The sequence below is a fragment of the Rhipicephalus microplus genome, chromosome 2 (genome assembly GCF_043290135.1).
Source record: "Rhipicephalus microplus isolate Deutch F79 chromosome 2, USDA_Rmic, whole genome shotgun sequence".
NCBI classification, from domain to species: Eukaryota; Metazoa; Arthropoda; class Arachnida; order Ixodida; family Ixodidae; genus Rhipicephalus; species Rhipicephalus microplus.
In genome coordinates this window covers 126363195-126383725 of record NC_134701.1, presented here as the reverse complement: position 1 = coordinate 126383725, position 20531 = coordinate 126363195, and the positions used below count along the sequence as shown (strand labels likewise).

The following is a 20531-nucleotide window of genomic DNA, read 5'->3' as shown; positions in this document are numbered from 1 at the left end:
ACGACTGGATTGCCTCTCAGTGGTCCTAAAATGAAAGGCTAACGGAAGTCTTTGCTTCTTCTGATGGGCACATATAGGTACAAGGAGTTTCCTTGCATGTGAAGCTCACAACCGCAGCGATTACGCCATGCGCATGTACACAATAGTCTCTACCACAAGCGAGTGAGGCAGCAACTCCTTCGATTCGGACTACGGTAAGTTGCCAAATTGTAATGAGATTCGCGAGATGTCAACTGTTGGTACGAGAAATTGCTAAACAGTTGAAAATTAGAACCTGGCCCGGGGTCTCCTCAGAAGCGCTTCCAGCATAACAATTCCGGTAGGTACAAAGATGACAGTAACCTGCCATGCTCATATTTTGAAGGTTGTGAAACACAGTCACTTTAATGGACATAATTTTTCAAGATTAATACAAGCTTCTGTCTCATTTGAGGTTTTAGCAATGAATATTGTACTTGCATTTTATGCACTTGTCATCATTTCCCTGCTTCTGCCATATGTATGAACAGGTCACCAAGGCCTTTGTCAAGTCGTTCTCACGGCTTTTAGCCTCGGTGACCTTCCAGTTTTGTCTGGCAAATAAAAAACTTGCATTTGATTTTGAATAAGAAATGCATCTTTTGAATAAGAAATGCACCTGGAAAATTTTTTTTCTTGACTGACGGTTACTCTAACAAATTAGCACTATTCTCAAGGTTTTAAAAATGCAACAATAACAAAAAGAGAAGAAGATGACAAAAAAAATTGAATCAGGTGAATTGCATTAGATGAAAAAAAGCTAGACACCCAAAGGGTTAAACAATAGAGCTTTTGCAAATGTGGGTCCTGGTCTGAAGTGGGTTCAGTGTTCCTCATTCCATCAGTGGTAAAAAACATGGCTTTGCAAAACATGACATCACCAAGATACACCGGTCACTTTCTATATTCACAAATTGGCAGAGCGCTCATTAAATTCCTTTGCAAATGAAATTACAGACTTTGATGCAGCCTTAACTAATGCCTCCTGTGAATGACTGACTGGGATAGCTGAGAAGACAGAAAAGCCCGATTCACAGTGCCGTCAATGTCGCGTCATGTTATTCTCACGGCAGCAGCATTTGTCAAGATGCAGCAGTTTCTGTCTAGCTTCTGCTAATTAGTGGCACACCAAATGCTCCAGGCAGTGCATTGAGTGCCTTATCCATGCCATTTTTGAAGATAAAGCACCAAGCAAACCCTGCATCGTGGCAGACGCCGATGTGTGGCGGCAACATGGCGTAGTGTTTGATGGCTCTGCGAATGAGGCCTAAGGGCAGGCACATAGATATTACATTGGTTGAAGGGTGCCCCGACGTAAAGCGACCTGAAAAAATGGCCGCTCATCCCTCGCTCGACTGGCCTCGGAGGAGCAGGCGAAAGGAGGGGTACAAGGTAGCGGTGCTGATCAGCCGTTGTGGGGTCCCCCTCCGCCCCCCAGCAGGTCTAGGAGAGCCGTGTCGTCCCAGCCGGGCCCGCCACCACCCTGGGGTGGAGCGCCCTGTGGCCCAGGTCCCCCCATGGCCAGACCTCCGGCCAGCTGAGCTCGAATGCTGGACTGCTGCTGCAGGTTTTGCAGCATCTGCTGCTGGCGCATCTGCTGCACAGAGGTCAAGGGGCAGGAATAGAGGTCACACCACCGATCGATTTGACAGTACCATCTGGGCAAGGAGCATGAAACAGAGGACGAATGAAAAGAAAACGGGCACTCAGAGATTCACTCCGAGTGCGTGTCCATTTTCCTTTTCTTGCTCCTGCACTTTAAGCTTCATGCCTAAAGATGTTGCTCAACCAACCAAGATCCGATTCAGATCCTCATTTACGGGACATTAGAAAATGTACGCCTTATTGCACATTTTAGTGAAAAAGATGGGAAAAACAAGCAAAAAGAAAGATTGTGACTGGCACAAGAATGCCAAAAAGTATTTATATTCCCAGGAGAGGAATCTGCTATGAGGACAATTCAAATGTGTGCAACCAGAGATTCACACTTCATTACTACATTTACTCACATGGTGAGCTATATGCTACTAGAGTGCCGTTTCTCGGGCTAGTTGGAAGAGCACAGCAGTTTTCAGATGTGTTTGATGAAGACGAGGACACAGTAAGGCACATAACAACCACAAACCTTATGACTTTAGCAGCTCTAGAAAATGTAAAAGAAATGGATTGTGCATTATCTTATGTTTAAATACCACTTGAAGCGATAACAGTTATATAGGCACGCTCGGTGCGTTTTTGCCATCGTAGTCTTCATGTCATGTTTGATATAAAGATTGGTAGCATCACCCCTTGCATTGTATGTGCTGCACGTAAGTAAAAGTGCATGAGCGCTCAGCGTGAAAGTAGCTGAAGAAGAGGCGAAACGAGTCGACCATACCTTTCGCATCTAGGGTGCACACATTAACATTGTTTCACGTGCAAAGCCTGCATTGAATGGCTCCTCAAGTAGAGAGCATCCCAACACCCTGCCCGAAGAAAATGAAGGGGGTCTGTGTAGGGGTGCTGCTGCAACGCTCGAGCAGCCGTGCAGCTACCACCTACACCTCATACAAGAAATAATTTTTTTACCAGTGGGCTAGCCGGCACCACATCTCGGCCTCCTCTTGTGATGTAGCCTGAGAGTTCTAAGCCACCATGCTGGCCATGGCAAGAAATTCTTCATCAATAGCTTCTGCCTTGTTTGTAAGATAGTGCACTCGAGGCCCTGAGCGGAAATGAAACTACCCAATACTGAAACCACAGAGAACGAAACTGTGGTCGCAGGCAAAAGAACCGCAGAGGCTGCCCGTGCACTTTCACAAGCATGTGCGTGTGGTTTACGTCCACTGGAATGAAGCTAATCGCAAATTCTATTGAGAGAACAGGAGCCCTCTCAAGCCCTCTGAAAGTGCTCTCCTCTGAGCCAGCGTGTGCTAGTGATCAAACAAGAGGAGAGCTGTCATACAGTGGTGGAGCGACAGCACTTCTGCTACCCTGACAGCAGCCAGGAGCAGTTTGCAGAGCTCTTGCCTCAAAAGCAGAGTAGGCACAGTATGAGTCACACGACTTCTAAACATCACATTCTCCGTATTTGTCTTAATTTTGCTTCAGCTGGCCAGTGCAGCGACTATGGTAGCGACCATATGTACTTTGACACCACTGATGACGATGACGGCTACACAGTGTACATGCCTGCTGGATGCATCATTGCACAAATTAACTCTGAAACTGTGAATTAGGATAATGCCAAAAATGCAAATGACAGCTTTCATATGTATTTTGCTGCTGCTTCACAGAGAATGTTGGCACTTCAAGTGTTCTGATCCCGTGGTATATTTTCCTCCCCTCGTCACCTGCTCTCCAGAAGCAGGCTACATTCAAGTGGCATACAGAGTGGCCCTGGCCTCAGTGTTCTGTTCCTTACTGCACGACGCTCCTACTGTTGTTCTCTCAATAAAATTCGACCCAAGTTGTGCTGGAACCACTGCAGAAGAACCACCAATTACGCAGTCATGCTTGGCCCAGTTGTCACGGCGCTACAACCAAAAGCCAAACAATAGAAACAGAACCTTAAGAGACTAAGAAGGTGTATTCTGCTTAACAGGAGCTTCGTTAAGAGGAGCAGGGGTGCACAATTTAAGAATGATATCAATCATATGGGAGGCAGTTCTGTTTAAGCAGCACAATTAAACCTGCTTATAACGAATCTCCATGTGAAGAATTTCTCAATATAATTAAGTTTTTTCTATTCACTGCCTTCACTCCATAGAAGCACATGTATTTGCGACCTCTATGCAACAAAGTAACAGTGGAAGACACCCTTAATATAACGAATTTTCGCCACAGACAATCTAGAAATTTAACCTCGAATGTTACTTTGGCACGAGCATGCATCTTTCGCGGTTGCCCCACCGCCGACGAAGTGCAATGTGGTGGCACCCACGGCGCATACATGGCTGTCACGTGTAAATATCACAAAAATGTCGACGCGGACCACCGAGCACTGAGGGACAAAAAAGAAGAGCGCGGTGGCACGGTGGCACGCTCGCAGTGTTCGGGCCAGTGCGTGTAATTCCGAGCTCAGACGAGTGAGACGTTCTGCCGGGCGAGACGTGGGCGTGTGCACGGAGGACCACGGAGCCAGGCGAGATCCAGGTGCCAGGGGAGTTTCTGGCTGAATCGAGAATCGCCGAATGGTGCCGAGCCATATACCGAGCGACGCGTCAGACTCGGACGTGGGCCGCGAGCTCATGAGCTGTGCACCCGAGGGTACCTGGCGGTGCCCTGGCTAAGGCGAGGAACGCCGGTGACTGAGCTGCCGCACTGCAGCTGTGGCGAGCAGCATTTCAGCACGGCACAGACGGTGCTGTGCTGGCCAGAACCCGCACGTAGAACCGCTACGCCCGGACGATGATCAAGAGCTCGGAAACAAGGTCTGAGGTCGCGCTAGTCCAGGCATCTCCTAGACGACGCCACCGCTGCTCGGGAGTCGTGAGTCTACGGGACTCTTCTTCCTCATGTGCCGTGGTGGTCGTACTGACGGCGTCAACATCACTGCCTTTTCATAGCTTTTTTTTAGTATATACACGTTTGAACTTGTCCCCCTGTCTGTTTCCTGCGCTGCTGCACAGTAGTGGAAGTGCTCGAACCGTCCTAAACATCACAATGGCCACAGTGACTCTCACTGATCTTGCCGTCGTTATTGACGCCACATGCGAATGCGCGGATGAGCCCTCCTCCTCCCTCCGAACCAAGGAAAGAAAAAGTACTTTTGCTTTGCCAATGCCGTCGTTTTAGTTAGCATCACGTATGTGGGGCTACGCTACATAAGGAGGGCACTTTATCGAATAGTTTTCTGCAGTACAGTTGAACCCCTTAATAAGAGGCATGCTCCCAGCAGCCATTTTTGTCTTTTATATGAGATGTCTCTCTTATAAGCAGGGTACTATGCATGCATTTTCTTATCAACCTGTACTTTACTGGAGACACACTGGTGTCTCTTATAAAGGGGTTTGACTGTATCTGTGTCACTTACTCTTCGTTTTCGACGCCATGCACAATTGCATGGTTTCATTGACAACATTCAGCTTCGCTGTTTCTTCTTTTTCTTTTTTTTAAATTCAGACAACCGTGTCGTCACCACTGAAAGAATGTCAGATTAAGTACTGATGGAAACTCACTGACACCACAATGACAATGACAGATCTTCAGAGGTCGACTCATCACACGCTTCCAGCTTGCGCCGTGCCAGGAGTTTGTGAGATCGTAGCCTTCGCGATTAACTCTGGCAACAACACGATGGCGTGTTGAATGCAATGCAACGAATGCGATAGCAACATATTGTAATGTTGCTATCCCAACATTACAAAGTAATTGATTGATAAATATGTGAGGTTTAACATCCCAAAACCACCATATGATTATGAGGGATGCCGTAGTAAGGAGCTCTGGACTCTCGAAATTTCGACCACCTGGGGTTCTTTGACGTGCGCCCAAATCCGAGCACACAAGCCTACAGCATTTTCGCTTCCATTGAAAATGCAGCTGGGATTCGAACCCAAAACCTGCGAGTCAGCAGTCGAGCACTTTAGCCACTAGACCACTGCGGCGGGCAATGTTACACGAAGTAAGGCTGGCAGCCAATTTTTTTGGATTTGATGTCGCGGAACACCTACAAAACGTTGGTGCAAGGAAATGCAGCCACTCCAAAGAGAAGTGCTCTTTGCGCAAGGTCTATTCACATTGGAAGTGCATTGATGCTTGCCGAGATAGCACGCGCGCCAGTGATCGCGCTCTTAAAATCAAAGTTCAGCGTTGCAACTTGAGCGACACACTCCCCTGTTTTTTTTTTTCCCCATACTTTATGTTTGTTCAAGACGGGTGGTTTCCTTTCTGTTTGAGCATTTGACGGCAGTTTTGACACGCGGGGGGATGTTATTGTATGCGCCTTCCAGGTGATAGAGAAGGGCCGGTCCATTTGATCTGTGCTTTAACAGCGTTCAAGCGCTTTTACCCGCTCCTAAAGTTACGATGCAGGGGGCATGTTACCAAATTGAATTTGTTACAGAACGTGGCAGCAATGGCAAAAACCCACTAAGGGTGTCCATATAATTGCACATATTTTCTTCCGCCAAATAAGCGTTTTGGGTCAGCTCTGCCTTCAGTTCCCCTTGAGTTTAATTTGTGCGTTTATTTCTTGAATTTTTGTACTGAACGTGCATATATATCAAAATCCTAGTTGTAACAAATTTTTTCACGAATTTGTCAATTTCGTTATATTCAGGTTTAACAGAGCTTCCTTATGAGGAGATTTTCGCTTTCTGAGAGTTTACTGTTCTGTTTGCTGGAGAAACAAAAAAGAATCTCGACTGCAAATCTTAGTGCTGACCTGTTGAAGAATATGCCGGAGGTTGGGTGTCTGGTTCGGCTGGAACCTCTGCTGCTGCTGTTGCTGTTGCTGCTGTTGCTGCTGCTGTTGTTGCTGCTGAAGCTGCAAGAGAACAGCAAAAAATGCATCGTGCAGCAATAGAACAGCAGATGAACACCGCACCAATGCATTTCGTCAACATGCAGGTGATTACACAAACAGCCAGAACACAATACAACAAAGTAAGCTGGATACGTTTATCTATCACTACGAAGGAATGCATAACAGGAAGGCCCCCGACCTGTTGTGCCTGATGTGTGACAACTCGTTGGCGTTCCAGTAAGCTCTGCTGCTCTTGGGCTTGCTTGTACTGGAGCTCTTTGTACTGGAGCTCCTTGGCCTGTGCTGCCTCCAGGGTTTGTTGCAGCTGCTGGATCTTCAGCTGCACACACATCGGTAAAGTTCTGTCTTAAAGGTATATGCTATAACTGTGAAAAAAAAAGAAAACCTACAGTGCTTAAGCATACTAGTCAAACCTCCTAACTACTTACCCGCTTTCGATTATTGAAGGCTAAAACCTAGCTGCGACCAATCTGTGACATAGTCTCATAAAGCCCAATACTTTCGCTATCTGCTCAGGCCATGCTGGTTAGTCCTATGCCTGCTGCTTAATGCATGCTGTGATAACCTTTTGTGTCATAAATGTTTCATGCACTCCTGAACCTGTTGACGCCCCAATGCATCCCAAAAAGTTTTCTGTCATGATGAGAATCAATGATTCCAACTTTCGTGCAAGTGCAGTAATGCCTCCGCGGCTGAGCATTGGGTACAAACGAAGGTATGGTGGTGGCCATGGATAAATGCGCCAGCATGACTTATCACTGACTACCAGATCTCAAGAAGTATTTTCAGCTATATTTACTCGGGCACACATGCGGTGTAGTGCTACTTTAAGCCCACTGCATGCTTTAAATAGGAGACAGCCTGAACGTGCTTAGCCACTGAATGCTGCCGCCTCATTGCACTTCAAATGTGTCTTCAAACATACACTGCTTTGCAGAAATGAAAGCTGCTGGCTTGAGCCAAACGCTGCACTTGAACATGGCAGGTTGTTGTCACCAAGAAACCTCACTGCATTGTCGCTATCACCTTAAAGACACGCGTACAGCACAGCAAGCGGAACGGCAACGGCGACGTGTACCAAGTAGGCGACATGCTGCATGCAACTAGCCAGAAGACGATTGGCTCCACATGGTGCTGTACCACATTTCATCAATAAAACTGCGTCAACATTCGCTTAGTAGGAGATTGTAATACAGACGCCCGCACATTTAGCACGGAAAGTTGACACTGTCTGCTCTTTTGCTGTAAGTTGCTGGGCCTTCTAAACTCTGTAACAGTTTTGAAATGCTCTTTGGGATCGCCAATGCACGCTATTGGCTAGCCAAACCGGCCTGCCAGTCTTTTCTGTACTTTGGAGAGAGAAAGAAAAGGTTTTGTGGCAGGTACTTTCGGCAATATTTGCAGAGGCACTATCTATTTCTTTTGTTGGCAGCGATGCCGCACATCAGGAGACACAAATTAGTACTTTGCGGTTAATGTGCACTACCGTTTAATGTGCATTATTCTGCATTCCTTGCTGGCATGTATAAACGACATCTGACTGCTCAAACCTCATTAATACATACACGCTTTGAACAAACTAGCTGTTAAAACGTACAGTGAACTCCCATTACATGCAACTCGCTTAAGGGGGGAAGAGGGTTTTAAATTTTTTTTTTATATTTCTTGACCAAATTCAATGAAAATTGTAACCCAGACAGAGTTTTTCAAGCTGATTTCAAAAATATAATTGCTTTTGAAATTGGTTGGCCAGTTGCAGAGATAATTAAAATTAATCCTATATTGTTTATCAGAACAATGGAAAGGCAATTATTGGCCAGAATATTAATATTGACATATGGCTAGATACTATGAAGTGTAATTAACACAAATGTAGGATTACTTTTTTAATATTACAAGTATTACCAATTTTATAGCAATTTGAAGTTTAATCTCCAGATATCTCTATCAAGCGATTAAATTAGTACCAAGAATAAAAATTTAGAAAGACTAGATTGAAAAATCTGTTCCTACATTTGTGTAGGAGACATATGTAGCTACATGCCACCACAAGAATTGTGGCTCTATGTGACCTCAAGACCAAGATATCGCTTTGGCAAGTTTCAAAAACATCGAAAATGACATTCTGAGAAAACGTCAAAAAACAAAATAGGCTCATATTTAATACAGAAAATCACAAACTATTTACAATGTTCACAAATGGCCTAGCATCAGTACCCTCCAGGAACATAGTCTGTCTGTTTAGAGTCATTTCGGTGTTGTTTTCGTAGCACACGCTGCAAGTTTTCTGCAGAAGCATGCTTGCGTGCGCATGCTTCAGCACGGTGGCGATCTTTTTCACTCATGCGCTTGGTCAACTGTTGGCCAGGGTTTAGCTGAAGTTCTTGAAGTATGGCTGTAGAAGCTTTTTCATACCCAGAATTGAACTTCATTACAGCCTCTGCCACAGCAGCTTGCACAGCAAACAATGATGCATGTTTCTCCTTCGGCGCCAGTGCCCAAATAATTGAGTGGAGACACTCGTTGTTATTTTGGGTCTTCCCTCTTAGGCATCGCCGAAGAAGCGATTCATCAGACAAACGTCTGTAAACTGGAAGAAGCGCCTCACATACATGGGGTGGCAGATTGTGGCGGTGTTTTGGAGCAGGCTCACCTTTGGCCTTTGCTGCGTTTTGGCGGCACCATGAATCTGGGCCCTCTGGACAGAGAGTGTGGTTAGAAGTGACATCGTTTGAGGTGATGTGGTAGTATGTGGCCATGACTGCTTTATGCATGGCCTTGACATCACCTTTGTGCGATTTCAAGGCCCAGCCATAGTAGCTGCTGAGCTTGGTGATAAGCTCACCAGTCAGCTTTCCTTTCCCACCGAGACTCTCTGTACCAGAGGACTTCTGCTTGGAAACTAGATTTCGCAGTGCTGTGCCCATTCTCTTGTGAATGTGGTTAACACAATCTTCCTTGTCCACGGGTATGTATCCATAGACTTTCGCATCTTGAAGAGCAAGGTAAGCGCGGCTGTCACCATCCGACAACAAGGTCGTGTACCGCAGCTTATGCTTCTGCAGCGATCTTTGGAAGAGGATCAGTGCCGCTTCCACCTCCATCTCCCCAGCTTTTTTGTCCGTGTTTTTCTGGCATGCGTGTGCCTCCTTCCAAGCCTGGTAGGCAGGGTCAACTTCTTTTGGTGCCCGTGCGCACCCAGCACAGAAATTGCTGAGCACTACATAATCGAGCACAAATCCTGTGTAGAGCTCAATTACGGTGCCGACGCCGATATGAGACGAGTGGCCGCGCGTCATCCATGTGCCATCGAACGATATAGCGATGTTGTCCGGGCTGTTTATATTTAGGTCACGGTACAAATCGCGCACTAATTGTGCACATGTCCCCATCAACTTTTCTGCCCCATCGGTTGCCGCGGGGACGAGTTTCGTTTTCAAGTGTCCCTGCCATGTTTTATTGTGCATTCCTCTCTCCGAAATGTTCATCGCCGCAAAAATGTCGTTCATTGCGGTTTGCCCGTTTCCGGTGCTCTGCATTGCACGCTCCGCAAGGATGTTTATGACAAAAGGCCTGAGCTTTGCTTTGCCGCTCACGCGCGGCGAGCTCCATCCCTGCACATTATCGCCGCAGATCGCACATTCGGCAACAAACTTCACAGCAAGGCCAAAATCCCGCTCACCTTTTCGCACCGTGAGGTTACCACCACAAATTGTACACTTGCAACTGGTAGACGCCAGCAGCGCGTTCATCGAGTCGTAACTAGCGATGAAAAAACTTGTAGCGAGATCGTTGCTAGCTTGTGTGGCAGCGTCATCACGATCCAAAAAGTCAGATTTTCGGGCAGTAGCAGGAGTTGAAGCAAGTACATTAAGTTTTTCTTGAGCTTCACTCTCTATACGCCGCAAATCTTCTGGCTGCAACATTGCAGTGTCGTGCCGAAACGACGACGAAGACCCGCGGCGGTTGTCAAGAGCGCTTTGGGGGACTAGGCCTAACACGCCCGCATCGGCGCCGCTCGACTCGGGAAGCACGCCGTTCTCCGCATGGTCAGGAACTGGTGGTGGCACAGCAGCGCATTTCTGGAAGTTGTACGGAGTCTTCCTCTTCCTTTTTGTTCCGAATTTGTACTTCGTAGCGAACTTCGGCGACGGCGTCGACATCGTTGCTCACGTGCGAAAACCAGTTGACGCGTACGGTGTGCGCACAGTCGCCGCGGAGTGATGCAGACGATGCCTGTCAGGCCAATGGCGTGACCCGCTGCGGGTCACGTGCCGTAACTGGCCAATTACTGCGCGTGTTGGGACTTCTTTTTGAATCGGGATATCTTCACAGCCAACGCGCGCTCGGAGCCGAAAATGGCGCGAAAATCAAGACGAGAGGCTGCGCTTTCAAACGATATATGATTCGCGGCTGTCGGACAAATATGACGGCCGTCGCGTGTCACGGAAAAGGCGCTTTATTTACCAAATTCTTGGCTCATATTTAGCTGGCACTGGTGCTAAAATTGATATTACGGCTAAGATATCGTTTCAAACTGCATAAAACTTGGCGAAATGGTAGAATATTGGATGGAAATAGCAAAACTGCCATTTCCAAAAAATCAACTTTTTGACGATTTTTCGGCTTTTAAAACCCGTGTCCCCCCTTAAAAAAAAAACGCATAAACAAAACTATCTAGACACATTTGGTTGGTCTCTTATATATTTAATGATAAAAAGTTTTGGGTAATCGGAACATTTTTTTTCGCTTACATCGGTTGAATGAAGCTAAAACGGGCAAAATCCAAGAACAGCAGAAGTGATCACAGCAGTCTACCAACCATGAAGAAAAGGCCAAAACTAGCCTAGCCAAGCTAATCCAGCGATTGCACATGTCCGTGTACGCCGAGCAGCAAACTATCCTTCTCATTTCCATCTTTCTTGTTTCGGTCTCGTCGTGAACTTGAGATGAAAAAAAAAAAAAAAAAAAAGCAAACAAGAAAAAAAAAAACTGCAGCACGATGCACTTTTGCTCGCAACAAAAGTAAAAATCATTCAAGAACTGGACCGCAATGATCTATTGAAGACAGAAATTGTGAAGAAGTTCAATATTCCCAAGTCCACACTGTTGAGGATACTCAAGAACAAAGGGAAAATTGAAGAAGCTGAAAAGTTTGGGAACTTTGCCACAGACAAAATGCGGATGAGAACGGTGGTGTACAAAGAAATCGAAGATGCTCTTTTTCTTTGATTCAAGCGTGCGCGCAGTGTGAACTTCCTGATGAACGGTCCCATTTTTGAAGATAAGGCCAAAGAGATTGCTGCTCGCATGGGGATCGAACACTCGCGATTGAACGATGGCTGTCTGAGTCGTTTTAAAGAGCGGCATGGTCTTGTCTTTAACATAGTTCCTGGAGAAAGTGTGGCTGTAAACAGAGATATCTGCAAGAAACGAAAGCAAAACTTTCCTTTCCTATCAACTATATAAGCATTGTATACTTTAAAATGTTTTTATTCAGTCAGCCACAGTTGGTGTTTTTAAAATAAAGCCACATTCCATTCATTTTGTGGGCATAGCTTTCAAATGAAATGTTTCATGAATGAAACAAATTTTCTTGCCCCTTCGTGTTCCGTTTAAGAGGAATCCACTGTAGTTGATATAAATCTCCAACCAAGTTCCATAATGCCCAATACATTCGCTGACCACTTACGCCGTGGTGTTTCATCCTACGCCTACCATTTAGTGGGTATCCTAGGCCTACCACTTAGTGGGTACTTAGTGCGCATTGCCTACAGGAAGCTTGTCACCACTGTGTTAACCAAACAGTCTGCTCATCGCATCTGTGTACAGTCAGGAGTGAAATGAGTGCGAAGAACTCTAGCTCCCGCAACAAATATGTGCACACAGTACAGCAAGCGGCCCAGCAGAGACGACGTGAGCCATGAGGGTGATGCACTGCACGCAACTACCCAGGAGACGATCGACTTCATGCGACTGCACCACTTTTCACTGGTACTGTGTCGGTCTTTGCAAAGTGGCAGGTTTTATATCACGGTAAGTTGACGTATATCAAATAGACATATATCGCAGAAAGCTGACACTGCGCGTTCTGTCCCTATGTTAGTCATTGCATATCCCTGACCCTGCTGCTGTTTTAAAATGCTGCTTGTTGCGCCACCACGCACTGTCTGCCAGTCATGCTGGAGGGCCACAACATTTTCTCACATTGGCAAAAAAAAAAAAAAGAGAAAAGCCATCGCAGTGGGCACTTTAGGCAATATTTGCTGTGGCATTGTATTTATTTTCTTGATGGTGGCAATGCTGTTCGCCAGGAGATGCTAAGTTTTACTTGGTGGTTAATGCACACTACCGTTAAAAGTTTAGTCGCATCGCATTCCCGGCAGGTGCATGTTATTTAGGTTTCACTGCATACATAGGGCATTTCTCAGCATGTGAAAAAAACTTTAAATGTAATTCAATTGCATTTGGTCAAGCAATCAACAGAGCTAGCTCTACAGGACACTGACCAGGTTCTGCTGTCGCTCAGCCTCTAGCTGGGAGAGCCTGTTGGCCTGCTGCTGCGACACTGCGGCCGCTTGCGCCCCTGGTGGGAGACCCTGCGGCGGGACCTGGGGTGGACCCGGGGGACCTCCCTGGGGTGGGGCCCCTAGAGGCCCCCCTCGAGGCCCCCCAACCCCTGGCATGGTGGGTGGCTGTGCATTGGGGGGCACCTGCTGTTGCGGGGGACCCTGCTGCTCAGGAGGCATCAACTGCAAAAGGCACGGCAGAAGAATGGGGAAGGGGTCAGTACGGCAAACCTGAATGAAGCGCAAAGAACACCACGACAGGAATGTCTTGCCGTGGTCATTGTTTGAATGAACACCTGCAAAACCAATAGGACAAGAGTAAAACAATAAGGGAACACAAAGAAGACAAGTGACAATCCATTACACACACAAAAAAAGAAAGAAAAGACAAGATCTCAAAGTTCCACTTCCCAAGGCCACAATATGATAATGAGGCATATCAGAGCGGGGAACTGAGGATTGATTCCGACCACTTGGAATTCTGTAACATGCACCTCAATATAAATTTGTAGGTGTTTTTGCATTTGGTCCTTATTGAAATGCAGCTGGTGAGGTTGAAACTCAATTAATTGAACCCATGCCTTCAAGCTCAGTAGTGCAAAACGTTAGCCGCTAAGCCACCATGGCAGATGATCACACAAAGCTGCTCTCCATGGCCACCGCACATTACTTCTGCATTATAAGAGAAGATGCCTAACAAAACGAAGACGGTTGACATGCAGTCAAATGGCAATTAAGTCAAGAGGCAAGGGTCAATGCAAAGCAAAGAGAAAACTTGAAAGAAGGTCTCAGACTTTCAAAGCGCTGAAGGGGCACTGTGTACTATACACATGTCCTTGTTAAGGTGGTTGCCTCATGGCAAGCGACCTTGCCTTCCAAGACCCACTTCCTCATTTACCTTATTGACTTGATAGGTGCATACAGAACTCCACCAGTTTTGGGTGATAGCCTTCATATGAAGCCTTGGCGATACAACATGTACCACCACAAGTTCTGTAGCATCAAATATGAATGAGATATCTACTACCACTGCCCACAAGCCTAAAATAACTTATTTTGAGAATTTATGCACATTCCTCTGCAATACCCATTTCAACTAATGGTGGCACAGATCATAATTTAACGAACTGAAACAGAGTTCACTGCACACGCTGGGACTGAAACTTCCCAGCTGTTCACGATTTTGTCACGAAAGTCACACCTGCTGTTTTCATCTTGCATGATGTGTCTGATATTGCACACGACTATGAAAACAGCAGCACTGCCACACACTTGGCAAACTGCTCTGCAGAAAGCCGACTTTACAATACCATTGACAATTAATTAACACTACAACAGCTGGCCCTGCTGGCTTTATATTCATGAATTGTTTACCAATATGAAAGGCACAAAATAAACAGTAAATACAGTCACTAGAAAGGCATCAGCAAACTCTTCGAACAGGAATACTCAACTTCACAACGAACAGTTCTCCCAAAATTAATAAGACCATGTAAGTGGCTGAGTGCACCAATGCCTAACTGTTCAAGACTACAGAAGAACTTGCGACAAGTGGTGAGGCTAGCTAGGCCTTATTCTAATAAGGAGGGGGACTAAACAACAACAGAAACATAAATATGGCACTGCAGGCATTAAATTGAAAAGAATCCTCCTGTGAAACATTCACCAATGGCCAAGGTAATGCGAGTCAAGGGCAAGCATTCGTGTCACTGCACTGCTCGAGATTTGCACAGCTGCAACACGAGTTGTCTGCAATAGACAAGCCAAAAAAGAACAGTCATTCTGCTTAGAGAACAAGGGATAATACATGAAGCCATTGCCATGCCTGCTTGCATGTTCTCTAAGCACCTACCTTTCAACAATACTGCACTGTGAGACCAGCCCAGCACATGCAAGTAGTAATGCCAATGCTCAGCGTCAAAAGCAAGTGATTGCCTTTTCGCTCATCAGCAGCGGTTCAATGAAACGTCTTCCATAACTGACTGCCCTAAGTGTCGTCATGAATGAACATTAGCTACAGCATTCTGTCGTCCTTTCCTGCCTTCATTTGCTATGTACTGGCAAATTCTAGGCTCCCCCGGAGACACGAAATCTGTTTTCCAAGTCTCATTTTCTAATAAAAATATTTCCTTTTAGACCATTTTCGCTACGCTTTCACTAGGCTGCATATTCGCCAGGCCATGCGTACACTAATTAACAGTGAGAATGTACAGTTACATCACCACTGGGTGCAACACGAGGCTTTGCCTGAAAAAGCGTCACACAGAACATGCTGTTATGATCAGGTGGGAAATGATGATGATGTTATCCCGATTCAAAAGGGAGGCTCAATATGGTTCACATAGAAGGTGCCTACCTTGCTTTCTCAAAAAACCGTTTACTCATCTGGCACTCTGAAAAGGCCCGTGGCATGGCTCACCACGTGTGGCCACTGACCTGCCAATTAAGGGACATAACACACGTGACTGTTGCATAAAGAGGCTCAAACCTTAGGACCTCGTGATCGAACAACCTCCTGTAGATGATGGCTGTTCGTGGTAGGCTGGTTGTGAGGTGCAATGCCACGTGTGAACTCAGCCTGGAGTATTCCTTGCGCTTGTCTGGAGGGCTCGGGCTATTGTGGGTGATGAGAGGCAGGTGAATGATGCGCGCTTCCACAGGACAGGTTGGGAGAGACACAGGGCAGGCACAAGAAATGGCACTGCGTCCAGCATTCACTACAGCTGGATGCCAAACTACACTGCAGGCACTAACTAGCATGCACATTCACGAAATGGCTGGCACAGTATGCTGCACAAGCAGATGGTTTCGCTACAGGAAGCGTGAAACGAGAGAGTGATCAGTGAAACACTCCCGAGGTATTGTCTTTGACGATGACTTGTGCTAGTGTGCAAAATGGGGAGATGCACTGCTGAGTCCTTTTTGAGATTACCATGGTCACTTGCGCACACACAGACCAAGTGACATGAGGAATGTCTAGACTACAAAAGAACACTGTTTGCACATGATGACCACTGCATCAGTACAGAGCCATGACAGCCTGCAAACATAACTTTTTGTAGTTACTCGCGTGACGAACGCACTCACATAATAAACACACCCACAATTTCAGGAGTCAAAATGTGGAATTTTTTTCTCTCGCGTAATAAACGCCCTCCATTCATTCATCCGTCCAGCAAACAGACACCTGGCGCCTCTTTGCCTGCTGTATTTTTTCTGCTGTTTATTATGCCGCCCCCCCCCCCCCCCCTATCCGCTGGCTCTCTTCCTAAACCCCTTCGCTCACTGCTACGTGAAATTTTGTTTTTCTTTCTATCTGTGCGTGTGACATCCTGTCTTTCTTTTAAATCATTCGCCTGCCACAGCAGAGTTCACGAATGGTGAGAGTGCAGAGACATAGCAGCCGACAAGCACACAGCGAGCGAAGGTCAGGAAACTGCCTGCGCTAACCAACGATTGCTTCTTGCAAATACAAAAATTTAAGGCTCAATCACATGCACATAATTTTTGAGTGACGACGACAGACTTTGCTGTTGCAAAGGGCCATTCGTCACGTATCGCGTCGCAGGTTTCTGGAAAACGAGAAAAAATCGGTTGTCGCCCGAAAAAAGCGTGACAATCTTTGCAACATGATAGCACCCCTGATTCTCGCTCCAATTGAAATTTGCTCTTCATGCTTGTTATCTGCGCATACTTAAAGCAATGCAAAATATAGGCTACCTTTTCTAAAGTAATTTCTCAAATGGGCAGCAAGGCGGAATCCGTATCTTGTTGTTAATCTTGTTGTTGAAGGCTTATTTTGATACTTAGGCAGTAGCTTGCCACAATGTTGGTTACTGGCTGCAATGTCAATGTCATCATCGCGGTTGCCGTGTGAGGTTGCCATGGAGTTAGCAAAGTGCATCGTAGCGCACGCATCTGGGCGCCCCTCAAGATTGCAGCAGATACCACGGTTGATTGATTGATTGATTTGTGGGGTTTAACGTCCCAAAACCACTATTTGATTATGAGAGACGCCGTAGTGGAGGGCTCCGGAAATTTTGACCACCTGGGGTTCTTTAACGTGCACCCAAATCTGAGTACATGGGCCTACAACATTTCCGCCTCCATCGGAAATGCAGCCGCCACAGCCGGGATTTGATCCCGCGACCTGCGGGTCAGCAGCCGAGTACCTTAGCCACTAGACCACCGTGGCGGGGCATACCACTGTTGCGGTTACACGATTGCGAGAAAATAAAAAAAGAGCCACAAAGCACAATGGTGCATTTCAAAGGCCAGTCACATACCTGTGGAGCTATGAGGTTACCAAGCTCTGGGGATGGACTAAACCAGCAGGTGCACGGCCAAAAACATTTCAAACGATGATCAGCTTACAAAATTACAGGTATATCAGCTGCTAGCATAGCCGAGTAGGATTATTAAAAAAATGATGACCAAATTAACGCAACACTGCCGTATTAAACTGAAACTGGGCAAGTCAACCACCTGGATATTCGTAGTCTGAAGCCTTGTGTCAGAAAAAACATTCAATGGTTAATAAAACCTGGCATGTGCAATGCGGATGCTTTGTCTTGTCGATTGATTATGTGCCATGGGGAAGACATTCCGAACGAAAAAAAAAAAAAAACTGTACCATGTACACAACGCAGTTGCCATGTTGCCGAGAAAAGTTCACATTCTTGAGTTGCATCAGCAAGTTGCAAGGCAAGCGTAGAATACGAAAGCTGCCATTATCATCCATACATTACTAGCATATAGACCTCTGCAAGTCATGATTACAAAAGAGATCACGCTTGTCACATTAGTGTGCAAGAACATTCCAAGCAGAAAGTGGATCAAGAACATTCCAAGCAGAAAGTGGATGAAGCAACAGAAAACACAGTTTTACGTTCAGACAGTGTTTAAATAAGTGACCCTTCTACAGCTTCACGTTCAAGTTCTAACCCAATGCCACATCTGAGAAATGATTATACTGTGTCAAAGAAGCAGATGAACTTGAGATCACAACAGATTATGTTGCATCGAAGTGGTTCTCACAAGTTATTACTAAGTGGACGTTCTTGCACAAGTCTCCCAGCAACACGAGTACAAACACAGATGCCACACAATCTTTCATTACAAGCTTCCATGCTACCACCCATCTCTTTGCAACCATACCTTGCAGCTTTGTGCTACAAATGGGTAGTTGTCAATTTCATGGACATGGAACCTTTTGGCTGCAAGCCTTTCTTGCTCCAACTTCTCCTTGCTTAAGTGTGCAGAAATTGACTGCTCAGCAAAGAAAACGCCACGTTCTTCTTATAAGCAGTCAGTGCTTCAGAGAGCATGTGCAGGCGTGCTCGTCTGATCGGTCACATTTTTTTCCCCTCTTCTACAGCTGCCCACACGTCCCACCTTATAATGTGCCTCCGTTGGCATGTGCCAGTTATATGACCTTACCTAGTTGCCCTCGTGCGCATGCGCGTATTGACAGGAGTTGCACAAACTAAATGTTTCATGCTTTGCGAGAGCCAATAAATACTAGGGTTGAAGAGCAATCCTGAATGTAGTACATACGCACTGCCGCGTTCAGAGAAGGATTATGAAAGCAACAGCTTAGGAGTATGTGCACGAATGTGAAAGCAAAGCGTAGAGATGAAGTAAAGATGTGAGTAGACAGCGAGAAAGATCCAAGGCAAGTCACCTTTTGCAGATGGGAAAAAGCATGCTCCGGTAGTAGAGTGAGAGGAAACAAGTGATTAAGCAAACAAATGAACAAAAGAAAAGTATTGTACCGTCTTCGCCAAAATGTTGTTGCCAGGCCACATGGCAGCAGAGTACTGCTGCCCTGGTGCTGCCTAAAAAAAGTGAACATAAGAAAACAGAAAACTAAAACAACAAACAAAAACATCTGCACTGAGAAATACGCAAAGCAAAGGAAACAAACAAAAGAACACAACAAATAAACAACTGAAAAGAATTCGCGGCATTTGTAGCCAGAAAAGAAAAAAAAAGAAATAGACTCCCACACTCTTATCTTCTTCCAAGTTTTTTTTTTTTTTTGTTCACAAACCAAACGGCTGCTCTATGCCTAAGCGATGGACAGAGATGAATGCGTCTATAAGCAGTTGCAGGGCACAATAAACTTAGTAATTAAAATCCTGCCAGAATTCGCAAGCGGAGAGTCTTAACAACCACAGAAGTTTCAATACCACAAACACAGACACACACACAAACACAGAGAGAGAGAGGGGGGGAATTCAACCTGCATACTTGCCCACAGCTACTACACTAAATGTTCACACACATATGTAAGTGCTCATAAAGTAAAATGTAACATCACAACTTACAGAAAAATTATTGGCATGTGCAACTGCTCATCATAGCCACGTGCTGTTCACTAAAAGCGACTAAATGTAATATTGGCTGTGATGTAAATATTAGAGCTGAAATCATGCTCATATGACATGAACTGAAGCTGGCGGAAGCGAAAGTATGTGCCTCATTTGGCCTTTCAATCTTTGAGTCCAGTACACACATACTACTACATTTGTACACTCACAGACAAACGAAAATTCTTTCTTTGTAAGGCTCCTAAATCAGTTTAGTACTTGCTTACCCACGAGATGATGTGAAAGAAATGTGCAGAACCACAGACTTAGCGATAGAATGTCCGATGTTTGACATTTACTACGAACCTAACAGCAGCTGTAGACTCATGAGAGCATTAATGTCTTTCAAGAGAAGCTATATTTCTGTATAACAAAATATTTGAGCCAAAAACTTCAGACGTTTCCACAGTCCAGAAGAAGGAACGTCTGAGTGCCTAAGAATGCTTCCAGTGCCTCTAACCTTGTTGTTCTTGTGGTTAGATACCTTCCAATAACGGGCAACTCCTTAGCAACACTTTGAATATATGACCGCCAGCAAGGTGTGGTATCTGCAGTTGGAAATTATTATCTATTACCAGCAACTGCGGCGAGATCTTCACTACAGAGAGCAGCGGCTACTGTTTCATGTAATATGAGCCCAAATCATAACCTTAGGTGTGTGCAAGCAAGGATCAACTTAGCTTAACTATGGGGCCAGGCCCATGTTATGCTCAAAGCGGCTTTCAAATGGTACTGCAAACACCATTAATAAAGTTACTACATATGCTGCTACAGGGGGCAGTGATGTGTGTTCTCTCTTGCACATCTATTAGTGACTGCTGTAAAGTGGTTCTACGCAGTGGAGAAAAGTAACTGCCAAGAGACAAACAACGCCTGCAACAACAGCATTGCTGTGTTTTGTATAACAGTTTGGCTCCTATCCGGGCCGTGATGCACAGGATTGAAAGTTACGTCCAGACAAGAGGGCTAAAATGGCCATTGCGGAGCTTCAAATTCCTCATTCACAGGACATTATTAAAAAAAAATGAATCAAGCATAATGCTTATCATCATCTATAACAGTATATTACCCCTGGTAAACTGCATCCGGATGTCAGAACTGTGA

The 20531-nt window shown here is 45.6% G+C and overlaps 1 protein-coding gene across 11 annotated transcripts in view; it reads right to left on the bottom strand.

Moving 5' to 3' along the window:
- Positions 1 to 1063: 1063 nt before the first annotated feature.
- The window catches only part of LOC119170752 (mediator of RNA polymerase II transcription subunit 25), a 103801-nt gene continuing 84333 nt past the window's right edge, over positions 1064 to 20531 (bottom strand). For 6 of the 11 annotated variants that reach the window (XM_075886775.1, XM_075886776.1, XM_075886779.1 and 3 more), the window contains 6 exons: positions 18831 to 18893; positions 15545 to 15670; positions 12997 to 13239; positions 6666 to 6806; positions 6386 to 6487; positions 1064 to 1615 (listed from right to left, as the gene is read on the bottom strand). In XM_075886775.1, coding sequence (XP_075742890.1) covers positions 1424 to 1615; positions 6386 to 6487; positions 6666 to 6806; positions 12997 to 13239; positions 15545 to 15670; positions 18831 to 18893 — 867 coding nt within the window. In that variant the 3' untranslated portion in view covers positions 1064 to 1423. The remainder of the gene's footprint in view (positions 1616 to 6385; positions 6488 to 6665; positions 6807 to 12996; positions 13240 to 15544; positions 15671 to 18830; positions 18894 to 20531) is intronic. The other 5 variants (XM_075886782.1, XM_075886784.1, XM_075886785.1 and 2 more) reach the window with 3 other exon arrangements.